At 39.0% G+C, this 18,872-nt stretch overlaps 1 protein-coding gene across 1 annotated transcript in view; it reads right to left on the reverse strand.

The window, feature by feature from the left end:
• CPQ (carboxypeptidase Q) overlaps positions 1 to 18,872 on the reverse strand; it is a 389,854-nt gene that overhangs the window by 57,842 nt on the left and 313,140 nt on the right. Inside the window, 2 exon segments of the mRNA XM_032468179.1 lie at positions 1,702 to 1,825; positions 1,827 to 1,904. Coding sequence (XP_032324070.1) covers positions 1,702 to 1,825; positions 1,827 to 1,904 — 202 coding nt within the window.

Consider the following 18,872-nt stretch of genomic DNA (forward strand, 5'->3'; position numbering starts at 1 on the left):
GAATAAAGACAAGCTCCTTCTATTTTTTGTTGTGAAAGATTATTACAAACCTTAAAATCTAAAATATGTTTTAAATAATCTATAATATCTCAAGAGTGAGCTTTTTAAAAATCTTAAATCCATGCAGTATGCTATTTTGCAGGCTGAAAAAATAAAAAGCTGGGGTGGGATGGATCTAGAGAGACACTTTCATCTCAAACCTGTGAAATGTTTTGTACCTATAGAAGTGGTTCTGGAAACTATTCAAAAGCTGGACTTCCTGTTTGCATGATACAAATACAGAATAATTTGCAAATGGATCTTCTAACAATGTTTTTGATTATGGATATAACAGTGCTGAGGGAACAACCTCAGGTCATAGAGGTCTAATATCAGTAACCCTTTCCCATGGCCAGTCTAGGGCAAATTTGGGAAGCAGTGTAAGTTTGTCTTCTTTAAGACTGTTCCCCTTTTTAGTCCTGCAACCATCCCAGGCCTACTCCTATTACATAACTTTATCCCTGCCAAGGACTTGTCTTAAAAATATCAACCTGATGAATCACTGATCAGGTAAATTTGTTTATGTCCAGCCTCTTACAGTAGTCTTTGCATTAGGAAAAACTATGAGCAACAAATACTCAATCTCAAAGAATAAATCTCTAATGGTAAAATTTCAGATATCGTGGTTTTGGGTAGGGAATTACTTGGGTCAGAGAAGATCCCCTAGCACAGGACTGAAACTAGAAAGATGTTGGTAGTAATAATTGCCTTGTACTCTATTTCTTCTATTTTGGTCAGGAGGTCACTTGTGCTACAATACCTATTTTAAAAAAATGATTTCTAGGCCCAGCCCCAGAATCATTAAATCATGATCTCTTGGAGCGAGTAACTTACATTTTAGAAAGAGAAGATAGATGGGTAAACAAATACAGAGAGTATTATTACCCCAATTTTGGAAATTATCAGATTATATCTTGTAGACAAAAGCTAAGGGTTTCCAAGATGAAAATCTAACTTGAAAAGATACATGCACCTCAATGTTCATAGCAGCACTATTTACAATTGCCAAGACATGGAAGCAACTTAAGCATCCGTCAACAGGTGATGGATAAAGATGTGGTGTATATGCAAAGGAATACTTCTGTCATACAGAAAAGAATGAAATAATGCCATATGCAGCAACGTGGGTGGATCTAGAGATTATCATACTAAGTCAGGCAAGTCAGAGAAAGACAAATACCACATGGTATCACTTATATGTGGAATCGAAAAAAAAAATCGATACAAATGAACTTATTTACAAAGCAGAAGCAAACTCACAGACATAGAAAACAAAATTATTGATACCAAAGGGGAAAGGGGCAGGGAGGGATAAATCAGGAGTTTGGGATTTTTAGATATATATATAAAATAGATAAACAACAAGGACCTACTGTATAGCATAGGGAACTATATTCAATATTTTCTATTCTATAATGGAAAAGAATACATATATATATATATATATATATATATATATATATATGTATAACTGAATCACTTTGCTGTACACCTGAGACTAATACAGCACTGTAAATCAACTATACTTCAATAAAAAATAAAGTCAAGGGTTTCCATGTATTAACTCACCTATCAGTATCCACTGTGGCATGTTAGAATAGAAATTTTATTTTAAATCGCCAGCAGTATATAAGGAACCCCAGCTTCATCCTCTGCTCTTACCAGGCACTCCGGCTTCGATCCAGAAGTTAATGTCTGTCCCTTCTCCGGCCCTGAAGACCTGTGTGATATTGATGGGCTGCAGAAGGCTCATGACCTCCTCCACGATGGCTCTGGCCTTTTCACTTGCCGGTGAACTGCAGCCCAGAGGGTAAGAAGGTTCCCAGGTCAGACTCCATCACAAGGCTGTAGTTGGAAATGTTTGCCTAAACAAAAGAGAGAAGTGTCTGGTTCATATCTGCTGCTTCTTTGCTTTCTCTTTGGGAGTTATCAAAAAAACAATAATCAAATACTTTATCTTCTCACCAGTTGTTGCCAAAACACGTGTTGCTCTGCCCGACCTGGGGTCTGGTCTGCATATTACCTAACAGTTCTGAGACGCAAAATTACTCATGCTGGGATTTGCCAAATTCTAATTGACTTGGAAAGATTTTTTTTAATTTAATGAAGAGAAATACAAAACCCTGTGTTAAAATTACTTAATTACTGTTACCAGCAATAATATTCTTTCAACTGATTTTCTTAAGTGCCCATCTGGTACCAGATACAATTCCCCTTACAAGGTGGGGGTCTCTAGACGGTATTAGCCACGCTCAGACGAAAGAAGATCTGCCCTGTGGACTTATGTCTCTGCAGCTCTTTCCTCTAAATAGATACTCTACCTTATTTTGGTTGTGAATTCTGCGAAGGCTTAAAGGCGTCAAACTGACAGGTCTGTCTTGGGTTTCCGATTTTGTTGTTGTTCCATCTGCTGGATCCCCAGGGAGGGAGGTAATAGGACAACACGTGAAATGCTGTTCTCCCTGGCGTACAACTGCCGCACTCTGTGCCCGGCACCTCGGCCAGGCCCTAGTGTGTAGACCTCTTCCCAATAAACTCTGGTGAGAAAGCCTACAGTGATTTCATGCAGCCAATATTGTCACAGCAAGAGCTTAGAATATAAGAGGCTGTCACCAGGGTGCACAGCTAAATTGCCGCCCAGCCCTAAGATTTGCAAGTCTAAGGTCCTTCAAACTGTCACGGCCATCTATTTCCCAGGAGCCATTCACTTCTTCAAGACTGAACAAATAGTACCTCGGCTGAGTTATTCCTAAGCTCTCACCCTCATTACTTACCTAGTGAAAATCAATAATAACATTTTTACAGGGCTTTCAGAGAGCTTTCATATTTGCAACCTTCTTTGATCTTCTTCCATAACCCGTAAAGTAGACAGAGCAGTTTTATGGTTGATGCTGTTTTATAGGAAAGGTACTGAGGATCAGAGAGGTCAAGTGATTTGCTCAAGATCACACAGCTGGCAAACAGTAGAGCTGGGTCTGAAATCCTATGCTTTCCCAAACTCCACACTGTCATCACTATCACAGGATGGAGCAGTAAGTAATGTGTGTTCTGAATTGGAATGATTTTTCACTTACAACAACATTTTGAGGGTTGCATACTTTTTTCTCCCTCTAAAACAGATATGTTTTTACAACAATTTCCTAACTAGTGCCATGGAAGTGTACTGCTGTTACAAGGGCAAGAACAGAGGTAGGTTCTAAAGGAGGGTGTTGCCAACATTCATAGGACTGAACTCAGTGGCCCTGGGGATACCATTTTGTTGTTGCTACTGCTGATGAGACGGTTAACAAAGCAGAAGTCTGTTCAAATTTCCGCTCTTACTTCTAAGGAATTTCTGTCTTCATGATGATTTTCAGGGAAAGACTCAAGGCATTTATGATAAAAAGCACCACCTCGGCGTTCAGATGTGACAGCTGCACAACTGTAGCATCAATAGCGTTAATTAATTATATTAATTAATAATATTCAAAATATTTGCATTAATGTCTTACATTCAGGGCTCGTTTAACTAGCACACTGGTGCCAGGTCAGCAAGTTGACGTGAATTTGGCAGTCCTAACCCTGTCCCCCTTATGTGCCCTGCTGCACCCCCACACCAAATTCTCTCCCTCCCCTGTGAAGATGGGAAAAGAAATAATATATCTGCACATAAAGACAGAGTTGGGTAATGAATGTGAGGGTTCCTGTATTTCTGGCAGGCCCCCTCCTTCAACAGAAAATTGGACAATTTGCTCCTACTTGTGTCACATTTAGTTAACAGTGGAGCTAGGTAGTAGTTTGGCCGTCAGCCTGGTGCGGTGGACACAGCTCTGGACGCTCTCTATTCTGGACTCAGCAACTGACATGCTGTGCTGCCCAGGGGAGTGACTGGCCTCTTGCTCTGTCCCCAAGTCATGCTGCCTTGGCCGTTGGCTTCTCCATCTGTGGCTTGGGACAAATATTCTCTTCCAAGCTTGACCAATGAGCCTGCACGTATGAAGCTTTGAGCATCTTCAAAGAAAAGACCTTTGTAGACCAAAGTGAAAGTTACTGCATGAGCTGAACTTGTCAGGGCGCCTAACAAAATATGCATTAAGGGCTTCTTGACCCTCTTCAACTGCAAATGAACAGATATCCCATGGACAGGGCACCCCACAGTTTGTGAACGGCACTGTGCAATGCCAGGATGTTGACAGGAACATCAAGAACAATGTAAATAAAGGAGCTTCCAAAGGTTCTCTACACTATGTGGCAGCCCATTTAGCAGAGAGATAAAAAGTATCAGCTTTGGGATTATTCAGATTGGTTTGATCCTCAGATTAACCAGTCATGGGCTCTGTGACTTTGGGCAGTCTGTGTAAACTCTCAGTTTCTTCCTCTGTAAAATGGGGATTATAATGGTACCCAGTTCATGGAGTTGTAAGAAAGAGTGTATCGTAAAGCCTGGTGCACGATTAGCACTTGATAAATACTTGCTGTTACTGGTCTTACCGCTAAACATCAGTACCTCTCAGATTTTCAAGGGTGGTCTCCACATAAACCATTCTGTTAGCTGCTCATAATGATGACAGGTAGCATTTTTGTAGTGCGTCCAACATGCCAGGCACTGTGAAATGCTTTATAGATTTTCCCATGTAATGCTCACAATCACTCTATGAGTGCTATTATATTTCTCATTTCACAGACGAAGCAACCATGGTTTAGTCAGGTTAACTAACTTTCCCAAGCTTACCTAGCTAGTCAGTGGAACAGCCAGAGTTCAAACCCAGAGCTCTGCCTCTACAAGCCTGTGCTCTCAACCCCTCCACTGCCCTGTCTGCTGAAGTTTATTTCCAACTGTCGGGCCACAAGTCCTCACTTTCAATTCAAAAACGCAAAGAATATAGTGAAACAAGTGTATAGTTAAAAAGTTTTTAGCATGATCACAATACAAGGTCTGCTTGGACAGAATTTATTGTCCCAGCTAATCAAGTAATTTGATTAAGCAAAAAGAAGAATGAAAATAGAAACAAAAACCAGAACAAAAATCCTGCTCCACCATTTCCTTCGAACTAGGAATAAAAAGCCTAAAATAATAAAACATCTTTTCAACCCAAATTAGACAGGATGTGCAGATGTCAGTAAACCAGAATCCTGGCATAGGTAGAGACATGTTTGATTTCTATTCATGTAGAATTCTATTAGCTGCTGCTAGCATGATGGCAGTATTCTATTGTTTTCTATTTATATATAAACATCTCCATATGTTTCCAATAAAGAACTAAGAAAACAAACCACCCACCGTCCATGACACTGCTTTTTCTCCTCATTTATGGAGTCACTGTCTAATCGTTAGCACATGGCCAAAGAGCTGGGAAAACAAAATGTCTCTGCACAGAGGAACCGGAATGAATAAGCCGGGTCACAGGGCCGTTGGAACTGCCCCTTCTCAGGAATGTGTTGTCACAAACATCCGTGTTCCTTACTATGCCGTGAGTCGTTGGGGACGTCCTCAGTGTAGATCTGAAAAGCTGATTATAGCTGGTACAGCAGAGCAGAGCCGTGCTGCTTTCCCTCAGCCCGCGTTAGCACACGCAACAAGGTACCCGCCCTCCAGGTTACGGGGTGCAGCAAGAAACCTACTACTAGAGCTTGGATGCTTTGTTGCTGAGAAAACCAGCACCAATGGAGACAAACACACAGAGGAGGCTGAGAAGCTCAGTGATGAGCTCAGATATTATCTGTAAACCCCTACCCCGTTCTCTTAATTAAGAGAAGCGTCCATATAATAGGGGCCATGAAAACAGTCATTCATTGCCATGTAATAATGGACATAATGCAATGTAGAGAAATGTTCTCCACCAACCTAGGTTAGGATCATTGGATTAATTAATATCTGCTCAGGGCTGAGGATTTATAACTTTGTCTTATGCTAGAATCACATCTTATCACACTTCTTTTTCTTTTTTTTAAGAGTCAGCTAACTCTGCCAAAGAACAGTTTGATAACCATTAGCATTCTTTGGGTGCAATGCAAAATTCAAAAGAACAGTGTTTAAAATACATACTGCATGTTTTCAAATGCTTACGTCCTAATATAAACACAAGGGTGATGTTTGTGTTCTTTGCTTTTATAAAATTCCAAACAATACTTCTTCACAAATACAGACCCAAGTTCAACATCTCCTTCCTCTCAAATTTGGCTTCTTTTTTGTTTTAACACTTCTATTTTCTCATAACCTAGGTAAACTGTCTTAGGTTTTGACCTAAAGTGACATTGCAATCCCCAAATCAAATGAAGAGAAAAGGAGACTCCTATTTGAATTAATCATGTCGCCTCCTTCGTTCAGTCTTCAAAGAAGTAAACCCCACCCTGACACTGGGCAATCCATCTCAGTACCACTTTCCTGCTCCTGGAAATGTTAATATTTTACAGATGATGGTGGTGATGCTGTTTGGTCAGGCGGTAAGCCCAAAACAAGTTCCCACAAGGAAATCATCCCATGGTACCATGTGCTGCGTTGCCACAATCATCTTTTCCAGCGCTGCCAGTGATCCTGAAATTCCCGTTTCAAGGGGTGGAGCTGTGGGGGGTGGTGCTTCACAGGGCTTTATCTCAAACACCTATCAAGACTGGATGATAGATAAAGCGCTTTCTCCCTGCCATGCAAAACCAAGAATAGGTTTTACTTTCTGGTCAAGTCTACCCTGAGGTCCAGACTTGTATGTCTGACAGTCTCCAGCATTCAGTTTTGAATAGCCTTGGGGACCCAAAGGAGAGCCAGGAAAGGGATGATGACAAGGTGGCATGCCTTAAGTTATCTTTATTTGACAGCTAAACCGGCTGCAGCTCGGGGGCATGGGCAGTCTCGGGTAGGTTACATTAGTCCTAAAATTGCAGACACCCATTGTGGCTTAGCCACCATGCTGCCTAGAGACAGGAACAGAATAAACGGCTTCCGGAGATCCCGTTCCAGCCCTATCGTTCTCTGTGTGTGCACAGGGGGTTTCTCGTGAGATTAAACCTGTGTTTTCAGGAGATCCTTCTCACAATGTCATTCAAAGCACTCTAGATCTCAGTAAATTCTCCTCTGGAGCTGGCTAAGGTCCATGGATAGCCTCTAAACTTATGGAAAACACATGATCCTTCTATAAATGTCACTATGGTAATGACAGTGAGGCAGAAAGCTGAAAATATGGCATAAGCATAGGGTAAAAGAAATAAGAATTTTGTTTATATTATATAGGAACTATGACTGTATTCACATTTTTTTTTCTTTTAGGAATAAAAACAACACAATATCCAGGCTGTTTGATAGACAGATGTAACAAAGCTTACAGGGAAGCTTGCTGTCTACCTCAGTTTTTAATTTTATTTCTGCATGTCTGAGCTACATAGTGGGCGCTCAAGAAATGCTTGAGGAGAAAGAAAGTCACAACTGGGAAAATTTGACATGATACCCCAACAGCAGCCTGAGGATGTAGCTTAGCTCTAGCTCGTGCTGCCAAGGGAAGTGGGAAGACTGATGCATTATGAAACTCTCATTATCCAGGAAAAGAGAGGATACCACCAGCTCCTCAAAAAAAGCAGCGATTTTTCCAGCAGTCAATTCTGAGAGGAATTACGACATGGCTCTTTCTGTGAGGAACACAGAACAAAGTAACGGATAGAGTCTCCAACAACAGTTTTACCAAAGAGGTAAAAAACACCTTTCTTAACACTATTTCTTAAATACTGATCCTTAATTAAAGCTAAAAGCAAAATATTAAGTCATTTCGGTAAAGATGTTTCTTTGGGGCGTAAACTGTATTTATTTAATAGTTACTGAGACAGAAACCAAATACGATGACCATATGTCCCTGTTTGCCCTGGGTAGTCCCAATTCACATCCTTTGCCTTGGTGTGATTATTAATGGTGCCTCCTTTCTTCACAGTATATGCTTCATGGTTTAATAACAGACCATACTATCAACTTACCTATGACGGAATATGTGTATAAACATGACTAAATAGTACCAGTTCTTTACAAAAGGACAGAGCTTAAGAGCAAAGATGATAACTGGCTGTTAAATTAAATATAATGAGTTTTATGAAAGAGACATGTACAAAGAAGAGGGGGCGATGCTGAAAAAAACTGGGAGAGAGATTGATAGAAGAGGATGATGTTTGCCCCTTGACTGAAAGTTCTCCAATGAGAACAGAGTTCTTTTTAGCTCATTAGTGTACCTCCAGGGTCTAGCCAAGAGGCACTGGATAATATTTGTCAAATGAATAAATGAATGAATGGTACCATTCAAAGCAGCCAAATAATGTTGTCCACTTATATAGCTTCTTAGATCTCTCCACTGAACTCTAGTCTTTTACCAAGCCATGTACTTGACCTCTCCAGGTGGATGTCTGGTATCTCAAACTTAACATGTCCAAAGCTGACCTCCTGATCTCCACCTTATGCCTCTACCCAACTCCTCTCATTTGAGATGCTCAGGCTTCAAACTGCAGGGTTGCACTTGACTCCTCTCTTTCTCTCTCACTCTATATACAATCCACCATCAGATCCTGCTGGCTCTTTTCTTAAAATATACCTGAAGACTGACAACTTCTCAGCCCATCCACTGCTACCATCCAGGTCCAAGTTACCATCATCTCTCACGTGGATTATTCAGCCTTGTTTAGTTCCAGTTCCCCTTAAGCCTGTTCTAAAACCAGTTTCCAGAGCAATCATTTTAGACTGTCAATTCAGATCAGGTTAGTTGTCTGCTCAAAGGCCTCTGAGAGCTCTAATCTCACTCAGAGAACCCGCGAGACATGATCTGGGCTCCTTTACGCTGGTGACCTCACGTCCCGCTGCTTTCTCTTCCCTGTACCACTTTCAGTACGTTGGCTTCCTCACTGTTCCCCAAATGCCACATACACTCTCCATCAGCACCTTCCCTAGAGATACCCACGTAGCTCACTTCTCTGTCTTCTTCAGATCTTGCCTCAAACGTTACCACCGCAGCAAAGTCCCTTTTTGTCCCCCCAACAAAAATTTGAACGTTTCCTCCCCACGTACATCTCTGTCCCCTGTCTTGGTTTCCTCCTCAGCTGTCCTCATACCATTTTGTTTATTTTATCCACATCATCAGTCTTGATACATTAGAATGGAAGTAAGATGAGGGCAGAGTTTAAGACAGTGCCTGGAACTTAGAAGGCACTCAATAAACATGTGCTGAAAGATTAAACACATCTATTTTTGTGTTTAAACACATATATGTACATGTATATGTAACCCTGCAAGCACGTCGCTAGGTGCTGTTTTGGATGACAGTGGTGCTGGCGAAGATGACAGAGATGATGCCGTTGCTAGTGTTGGTGTGAAGGCAACATCAGTCTCTCAGGATCTGTTTTTTAAATTTTCTTAAGAAAGCAAAGGGTTCAACAACTAAAGTAGAAAGCTGAATCTTTAATGTATATTTTATAAAGCTCTTCAAATATACAAGTTTTTACAACATCCATTATAAATGCTAAAAATAAATCCTTCCTAGAAGGCTATATAAAGTGACAATGATTAAAAAAAAAATGGCCCCTTCAATTTCCCAAACACAAGTGAAGCTTCTAAGATTCTTTCAATAATGGAATAAGATACTCTTAATTCTCGAAGCTGTGTGGCAAAAGTAATCTTCTCAGGTGAAAACAGGCTGAAGACATCCTGAGCAGACCCTATGCCATCATCATTTCACTGCCAAAGATGAGAAACCCCAAGAGGCAAGATTTGCCAAAATAAAATGGCCACCATTCACAGGAGAAGAGGATGAGCCATTAACAACTCAACTGCCAAGTGGGCACATTCACAGGATTTTTAAAACATTAAATAATTTTTAAAAGAAACCCTAAGGTTTGTTATGCTAGCATTAGTTATGCTAGTTAGTATGAAGCTAATAACACACAGTGTAGTCAGGAAGACTCAATTACAGAAACTAATCAAGGCACCCTGGGACCACTTAGAGCTTTAACAATTGCTTCGCATACTTTGTAAGTTTTAAAGCATTCAGACAAAATGAAGGAAAAATAATAAACAGATGAGGCAATTTAGCTCTGAGAAAAGTTAAGATAATTTAATAGGTATAGTTTAGATAAAAAGAGATTAAGGAATTACAGTGATTATAGACAAGAAAAATACCCAAGCAGGTGCCTATATTGAGCTGAGGGAGGTGTAAAAAAACAATCTCCCTCATCTGAGGATAGTATTAAGCAGCAGCAGTGATTGCATAAAGGCAGCAGAGGAAAATAGCTGTGTTTAGAAATTAGCATCAAACACGTCGGAAATAATGGTCACTCTGAAAAGCCCCCCAGGACCACTTAGGGGAGACTGAACACTAGACATGCTTGAGGCAGGCTGAATAAAACAGTTAGTCAGGCACACAGACCTCACCCCCAATCTCCCTTTGGATATCTGCAGTCCTCATCAAGGCTATCACTGGTGTTGGAAGGAGGTGCAAGTGATTAGGGTAACGATTCCAAAGGAGGCGTCAGGCTCAGAGACGGGTGGACGCTACAATTCTCACTTAAATGGCGATTGCCACTGGAGAGTTTGGGAGGTGATGTACAGATGCTAATATCACTTGGCAGTCTTCTTGGCCATTACGTGAAAAACATTAGGCAAGTTAAATACTCTGAGCCTCAGTTTATTCATTTGTAAGATGCAGATAATGATAGTTATTTTGCAGGTTTATTCCAAGGCAGGAGTTCTGAATCTGACGTACCTGGGGGTTCATGAATTTGGAGGTGGTCTGTGAATTTGAATGAAGAAAATGACACATTTATTTTCAATACTCTCTAACTGAAATTCAGAATTTCCTTCCATTATGAATGTAAGTAACAAACCATAGAAGTGTTAGCAGAACCTGTTACTTTGTCACCAAGAGAAATCACAGATATTTTCATAACACATTAGAGTTGTTGCAGGAATCTCAGAATAATCCTTATGTTCATTGCTACTTTGAAATTACAGTATAATTAGATAATACTACAAGATCTTACTATTTTATGCATTTTAAATAATAACAATATAATATATTGAGTTTAAGGTTTTGATAACTGTGTTTTAAGATAATTCATATGCTTGTAATAATATGCATTTTATTTTATCTATTCAAATATATTATTTGAGAAGATGTCATTGCTTTCGCCAAAAGCCAAAGTGGTCCATGGAACAAACAATGGTTATGAACCTCTGTTGGGCAGGTGGTAGCTTTATTTTTAAGGTGATGATGATGGTGTTGATGATAATCATTCCTACTGTTATTATTGCTGTTAAACCCACGAGAATGCGTTTGCTCTGGACATCTGGATTGGGATCCTGGTTCTGTCACATGAGAGCTGAACGGACTTGGCAGGACATTTAGTCTCACTAAGCTTCATATCCTCTTCCACAGAGGAAGGACCAGTTTGACAGGGTTTTTCTGAGGATTATATGAGTGAATTTATTATATGTTTTCAAAGGTATATTGTATATCAAACTATTCAGTTCTCTAGAGACTTGTTATGTTAGTGTTGCCAACAAGGGTGCTCAATACGTAGAACAGCCATATAAATGACCACCCAAGCCAATGACACCTTTGAGAATGAAAGGCCAGTGATTATGGTGGGACAGCGGGTGGGAAGTGGACTATCTCAGGTAAATCAGGAACCAATAAGCTGCTTAAATACTATTTTTCTGATTTTAGGAAGTATTTTTGCCACTGTAAAATCCAACAGAAAAACACCAAATTTCCTTGATTATAAGAATCACATTTTTAATCTTCTTTCAGTTTTTAATTTTTAACTTTATATATATGTAATATATATATGTATAGGTATATTATTCATTTGCAAAACTAGTGAATAAATCATCTTATGAGCTGTACACCTTCTGTTACTTTGTATGTGTTAACACAAAGTCACATATAACCTTAAAATTTAACTTAAAAAAATCACATTTTCCTCCTATTTTAGCATTTTAGAAATTGGAATGCACCTTGTTATTGATATATTCCATAAGATCCTTGCCAAAATCCAGGCAAAGAGACAAATTGTGCCATATATTAGTTGTCAATGTTTGTCCACATACAAAGGTCATCACACACAAAGCGTCCCTGGGAATTCATTTTACACTTGGGTTAAGCTATTTGCATTAGTATCAACACAGATCACTACATTGTTTGATTAAAATTCTTCATAAGTTTTTCTGTACACAGAAGATCGATTTTCATGTGTGAGGCAAAACAATTAAAGGCAGTAGAAATCGCCAGGTCTCCAAACTAGATCCCAGAGTGCTAAAGATTAGTCAAGACTGGTGTCACCAAACATGCATCATGGAGGCCTCTACTCGGGCACTGAACAATTTATCAAAAGCTTCCTTCAAATTTCCAAAGGCTTTTAGAAATAATAATTAAAAAAAAAAAACTTAGCCAAATGGGAAAACCAGAGGAAAGCCTATATTCAATATACCACATAATCAGACTGTCAGTCCTAAAGGTACCTGTTTAGCCCTCTGTCAAAATAAGGCACACAGGTTACACCAAGTGGCCTCTCATCCTGACTCGAGGCCTCACTGCTGAGGACCCAGAAGTATTCATATCTTTAGACTTGGGTAGACTTTGATTCTAACTACAAAAGTGTGAGGTGTTGTAGGCTGTTGTTAGTTTTTAAAAACTGTACATTTGATGTAGTTTTATTTTTATTGAAAAGCTTTATTAGTTCTAATTGCAGTCCTTACAATTGTTAATCCTTAAATCAAAGAAATGGAGCAATTAGCCATGTTCTCCTAGGGCAGTCTACCCAAGCAACAGAAATAAGAGCAAAAATAAACAAATGGGACTTAATTAAACTTACAAGCTTTTGCACAGCAAAGGAAACCAGAAGCAAAACAAAATGACAACCTAAAGAATGGGAGAAAATATTTGCAAATGATGTGACTGACAAAGGCTTAATTTCCTGAATATACAAACGGCTCATGCAACTTAAGAAGAAAAAAATAAACAACCCAATCCAAAAATGGGCAGAAGACCTAAACAAGCAATTCTCCAATGAAGACATACAAGTGGCCAAAAAGCACAGGAAAAATGCTCAATATCACTAATTATCAGAAAAATGCAAATCAGAACTATAAAGAGGTACACCTCACACCAGTCAGAATCACCATCACTCATAAGGCCATGAATGATAAATGCTGGAGAAGGTGTGGAGAAAAGGGAACCCTCCTACATTGTTGATGGGAATGTAGTTTAGTGCAGCCATTGTGGAAAACCTCAAAAAACTAAAAATAGATTTACCATGTGATCCAGCAATCTCACTTCTGGGTATATATCCAGAGAGAACACTAATTGGAAAAGATACACACACCCCAATGCTCATAGCAGCACTATATACAATAGCCAAGACATGGAAGCAACCTAAATGTCCATCGATAGATGACTGGATAAAGAAGTTGTGGTATATTTATACACTGGGATACTACTCAGCTATAAAAAAAGAATAAAATAATGCCATTTGCAGCAACATGGATGGACCTAGAGATCATCATTATAAGTGAAGTAAGTCAGAAAGAGAAAGAAAAATACCGTATGATATCATTCATATGTAGAATCTGAAAAAGAAAAAAGAAAAAAAAGACAATATGAATTCATCTACAAAACAGAAACAGACTCGCAGACATAGTAAACAATCTTATGGTTACCAGGGAAAGGAGGTGGGAAGGGATAAATTTGGGAGTTTGAGATTTAGAAATGTTAGCCACTATATATAAAAACAGATTTAAAAAAAAGTTTCAAAAAAAGTGGAATGAAGCATTGAATCTCTTCCAACCAATCACATGGAGTCCCTCTTCAGTCTCCTCTCCCCTCCCTCAGGAACCACCAGTATTTTATAGTTTAATATAATACTTGAGAATATGGTATTTGACATTCTGTTGTTTGAGTGGAAGAGGTATGAAGGTTTTTCAAAGTGAAAGGACGTTCCTTCCACTACTATCTGTACATCAACTGCTGGAGCCATGTTTAACAAAAGAGGAATGGTCCAGACCCTTGGAGCTGCTAGTGGTCACATCCTTTGACATTCCTTGGGTTTCCATGTCAGTAATAATTTACTCACCTAAATCTCACTACCCTACTTTAATGGTAAATATCTTCTAAAAGAAGGTAGTATTATACACATAAATATAGAAGGCATTTTTCACTTAATCAGAATAGTCACAAGAAAAGTGCACTTCATTCCACTTGAAAGTTCACAATGGCTGGCTCTTATGAAGACTATGTACTTCATATGTGTCACTTCCATAAAATGAAATAATTAGCTGGGAAATTATATTTGCATTCTCAATATTTTTGTACAATAGGAATGTCATTAATTAGGTATTAACAGTTTTAGAGAACTGAAGGGAGCAGCTTTGTAGACAAAGTCATTATTTTTTTCCATCTTCGTTTGCTCCATTCTTGTCTTGGTAATTCAGAAAAAGATGTTTTAAATAGAGCCTTTCAATGGAAGCCATGGCTACAGTACTGCATGTCAAGGTCATTGCCTGAAAGATGCGAAGATAAAAATCACATCGGCGGTCAGTCCTCCTGCGGAACTCTTGTGGAAGCCAACAGGCTTAGCACATTAGGTTCCAACTCTGTGTTACACTCTTGAATATGTCCTCATGTTCCTTTTCCTCTCCCTTTCTGATGTATTAGACATTGGCAGGCTGAACTGCCCACGAGAGGCAGCTCTTGATCACAGCCACGTTTCATGGAGAAGCGTAAACACCAATCCATTCCGGCGGATACAATTTTCCGGCACATTCAGAAAACAGCTTGTTGTGGGGAGGGTATAGCTCAAGTGGTAGAGCATATGCTTAGCATGCAGGAGATCCTGGGCTCAATCCCCAGTACCTTCTCTAAAAATAAATAAATCTGATTACCTCCCCCCAGCCAAAATAAAATAATTAAATAATACAATAATAAAATATATATATAAAAAAGAAAATATATATATATAAAAGAAAAGAACATATTAAAGGTACAAATTATTTTATCTCCCAACCAAGGAAAGAATAGAGTCCACATTCTTAAAAACAAAACAGAACAAATGTTAAATCATTCTTTAAGTTTCATTTGCAAATAATGTTTAAATTTCTCTTTTGCAATTCACAATTCATCCTCCACCCCCCAATTCACCTTCCCTTCCTTAGTGCTTTACACAGAAACCAGTAAGGTAGGTAGGGTTAAGGCACACTGACTTTTGCAGACCTCATGGCTACCTTCTTTTATAACTGCTGCTCTAGTATTCTATGCTGTGTCCTTAAATTAAGACATCGCTAAGTGGACATGGCCTGTGATATGCTTATTGTGTGATAATGTTCACAAATGTTGGCATAGTGAAATCTCTGTCCTTGTAAATCTTTAAAAATAGCACAAACAGGGATCCACCCTGGTGTATCCCCTGTACTTAGTGTTTCAGGCACAGCTATCCTGGAAGAAAGGAGCTGGATTCGATTTGTGGAGGGTCCCGATGTATTTTCCTAGGTATCTAAGCTCTACATGTGTAAAAAAGATGTAAACAGTTAAATTCATTATACTCTTTCTGTCTTTCAAGGATCAGAGTTTTGTTCTAGTTTATCCTTTCTTCTAAGATTAGAGGCAATAAGAGATGTCCTAAAGTGGTACCCTGGAGAGCCTCTTATCTGAAGACAATCTTTTAAATAGTAGAATGATCTTAACATTTATTCGTGTGAGGAGTTTCATATCACTACAAATTCTCTTTGGATGTTTTTTTGGATTTTCTCTATTGTCCAGCTAAAACTTTACTTAGAAAATGCTCCAAACTAAAAGAAAATTACAGTGAAAATTTTTTTGGAAATTTAGATCATTGTAGCAAGATTTAGACAGTTAACTTCAGAAACAAAAAATATATATTTATTTTTATACTCTCCAGGGAAAGTGCAAATATAAAGCATTGAGAATTATTGGTGACAGCTAATGTCTGCATGATTATATAACATCCCTTGGTCTCACACTCCAAGTGTATGTAGTGACTTCTCCATTCATCCAAGTCATTCCAATAAGTAACTCCTCCATTCACCCATTCACGTGTTACTATAGCCAACATGCCTGAATATATTGGTGTGTATGTACTTCAGACTATGATAAGTGGATAGATGAATACATAAATATGGGTAAATCCTATATATAAGATAAACAGCTGAGACATACATGGTCATAGAAGTATGACCTGACTTATGGCTGAAGTCTGGAGACAGAAAAGCTAGGCTCAAGTTCAGGCTCTGTACCTCACCTCCACACTGTGTAACCTTGGGTACCTTTTTAACCTCAGGAGCCTATTTTTTCTTTTCGTACATGAAATAAGGAAAGCAGTATGTGGCCTGGCAACTACCAGGGCCATTACTATGACCAGTGTCTATGCAAAAGTACTGTGATTTATAAATGATCATACAGATGATTTCAATAACATCTTGTAAATAGTAAGAACATAGTACATATTTGTTCAGGAAGTGAGATCTTTGAAAATTCTTGATTATTTCTTTTCTCTCTATCAGTCTATGTAAAAAAAATCTCTAGTATTGGACTTCCAGATCTATTAAAAGGAATGAAGTATTTTCCCTTACCTGGAAAAAAATGTACAATTTTCACAAAGCACATTTCCTTCAGTCTTCTATTACATTCTCTTCTCTTTGACCTTTCCTAATTCAAATTACAAAACATTACCAAAATTACAAGACTTCATTGTCTCCCATTTGGCTCTGTGGGGCATAATAAAGTATTTCCCAGAGCTTTGGAGGGGAAAATACTATCCAGTTATGCCAGTGATGGGGGAAGGTTGCGTGCTATACATTCTCCCAGGCCTTAGTTAATACCTGGAGAGTTTCCTGAAACACATCTACAAGTATTTAACATAGCACTGCCTCTGATTCCATGGGGTGATGCATCTCATTGGATAAGTTTTATTAAATGAAACTAGAGAAATCCATAAAAAGAAATTTCACTCCTGTTTTAACTAGTAATGAAAATTCCATCTAATCTCAAAATAACTCATGTTATGAACCGTTGTTGAAAGGTCTTGTTAAGCTCTTAAAATTTGAATTGTTATTTATATATGTTTTAATGTGTGGGGTATGAAAGCTCTTTAGAAATTGATTCGGAGAACTCTCCTTTAAGAGAACGCTGAAGCCAAAGCAGTTTAGACAAACTGTTGGTTGCTAGGGGTAACCTCAGCTTCTACAATGAATAGTTGTACATGCAGGACAAGCATTAGATGAGAGCATGCAAGAGTGGTATCTTCTGAAAGAAAATAAGGAATAAAAGTTCTAACCTTTTGGTTAGGAAAAAATTGTCCCTTTACATTTTTTACACCAATAGATGAGGCAGAAGGAATTGCAGATATGCCCTAATTGATAAGGAAGTTAGAACGTCAGATCAAGCCCTACTCCATCAGGGGACAAGTGGCATCTTTACAACAACACAAGACTTGAGTTAATACTTATAGAAATGACCTATTAGGATGAGCTCCAGCGAGAAAGACAAAGGATTGTGGGAAATACTCAGGTTGCACTCACAGCTGTGCCCCGTGATTCTGTTTCTCAGTTCCCTGTTTGATCTTCAGCCCTGAGAGTAGCACAGTTTTAATACTACCTATTGTGGCTTCTGGACACTGCTTCTCAGAAGACAAAGGAAACTCACCACACAGTATCTGTTTTCTACCAAAGACCTTGCTGGTAGCCCTGCCAGCTTGACTCTGCCCATTCATTGCTAAGTCATCATCCCCGGACCATTCTTTGATGGTTCTAGCAGAAGTACACAAAAACCACAGCAACCTGAAGGAAGGGACAGACTTCCAGAAAGACTACTGATTACCAAAAGACGTCATGTTCTTGGGGACTCCTGGGAAGACCCTCTCTCCCAGACAATAACTCAGATTTTACAAAATAAATAGTGCTGGTGAATCTATGCATAAAATTAGGATTTGGTTACACAGTGAGTGACAATTGTAAAAGCAGAAAGTTGCCAAGATGTATTAGGGTGTTCATTTCTTTAAAAGATCCTTCTATATGTATAGGCTTTTTTTTTTTAAATTGCTGTTTAAAATATTTTTTCAAATGTTATTATATTTAGTTACCTTAATAAAGGGTTCGGCTCTTGCTTTAGGAAACACCGGGAAATTCCTCCAATCAGGTTACTGTGTTTGTGGGGCTCACTGGGCTCTAAGGCAGCAGACTGACCTGGTAATGGTGGGCTCTGTTGGCCAAATATCTAAGGGGAAAAACCTGCCACCTCTTGAGTGCTAAGCATACAAGTAACAGTCAGATTAAAATCTACCAAGACGCAGCTAAATGTTAGCGATAAGACACCCTAAATGTTAGAATATCATTATGTGCTACAAATCTCTTCCACCAAAAGATGTGATTATAAGATCGAAAAAGGCTTCAGCAAAAAGTTCTCTAAACTTCTTCCCAATAACAGGAGTCAGCATACTATGGCCAGCATGCCAAATCTGACCTCCTCCTCTACCACCACGGCTTCCCTTCCTCCTTCCCCCTTTACCTCCTCCCCCTCCTCCTTCCTCTCCTCCTCCTTCATCTCCTCCCCTTCCCTCTTCATCTCCTGCCCCTCCCCTTCCTCCCTCCCCCTTCTCCTCCTCCTCCTTCTGTTTTACTGGAAAACAGCACTGCTCATTTGTCTCTGACTGGTTTGGCACTACAATGATAGAGCTGTGTAGAGATCATACGGCCTGAAAGACTAAAACATTTACTATTTGGAACTTAAAAAATGTCTGCCAACCTTTGCTCTGGAAGACAAAGGGAAGAAGACAGTCTCAGGCAAATTAAAACAGGGCTGGTGATTCAAAAGTGGTTTGCTAACTCT

The sequence above is a fragment of the Camelus ferus genome, chromosome 25 (assembly GCF_009834535.1).
Source record: "Camelus ferus isolate YT-003-E chromosome 25, BCGSAC_Cfer_1.0, whole genome shotgun sequence".
In the NCBI taxonomy this organism is placed as follows: Eukaryota; Metazoa; Chordata; class Mammalia; order Artiodactyla; family Camelidae; genus Camelus; species Camelus ferus.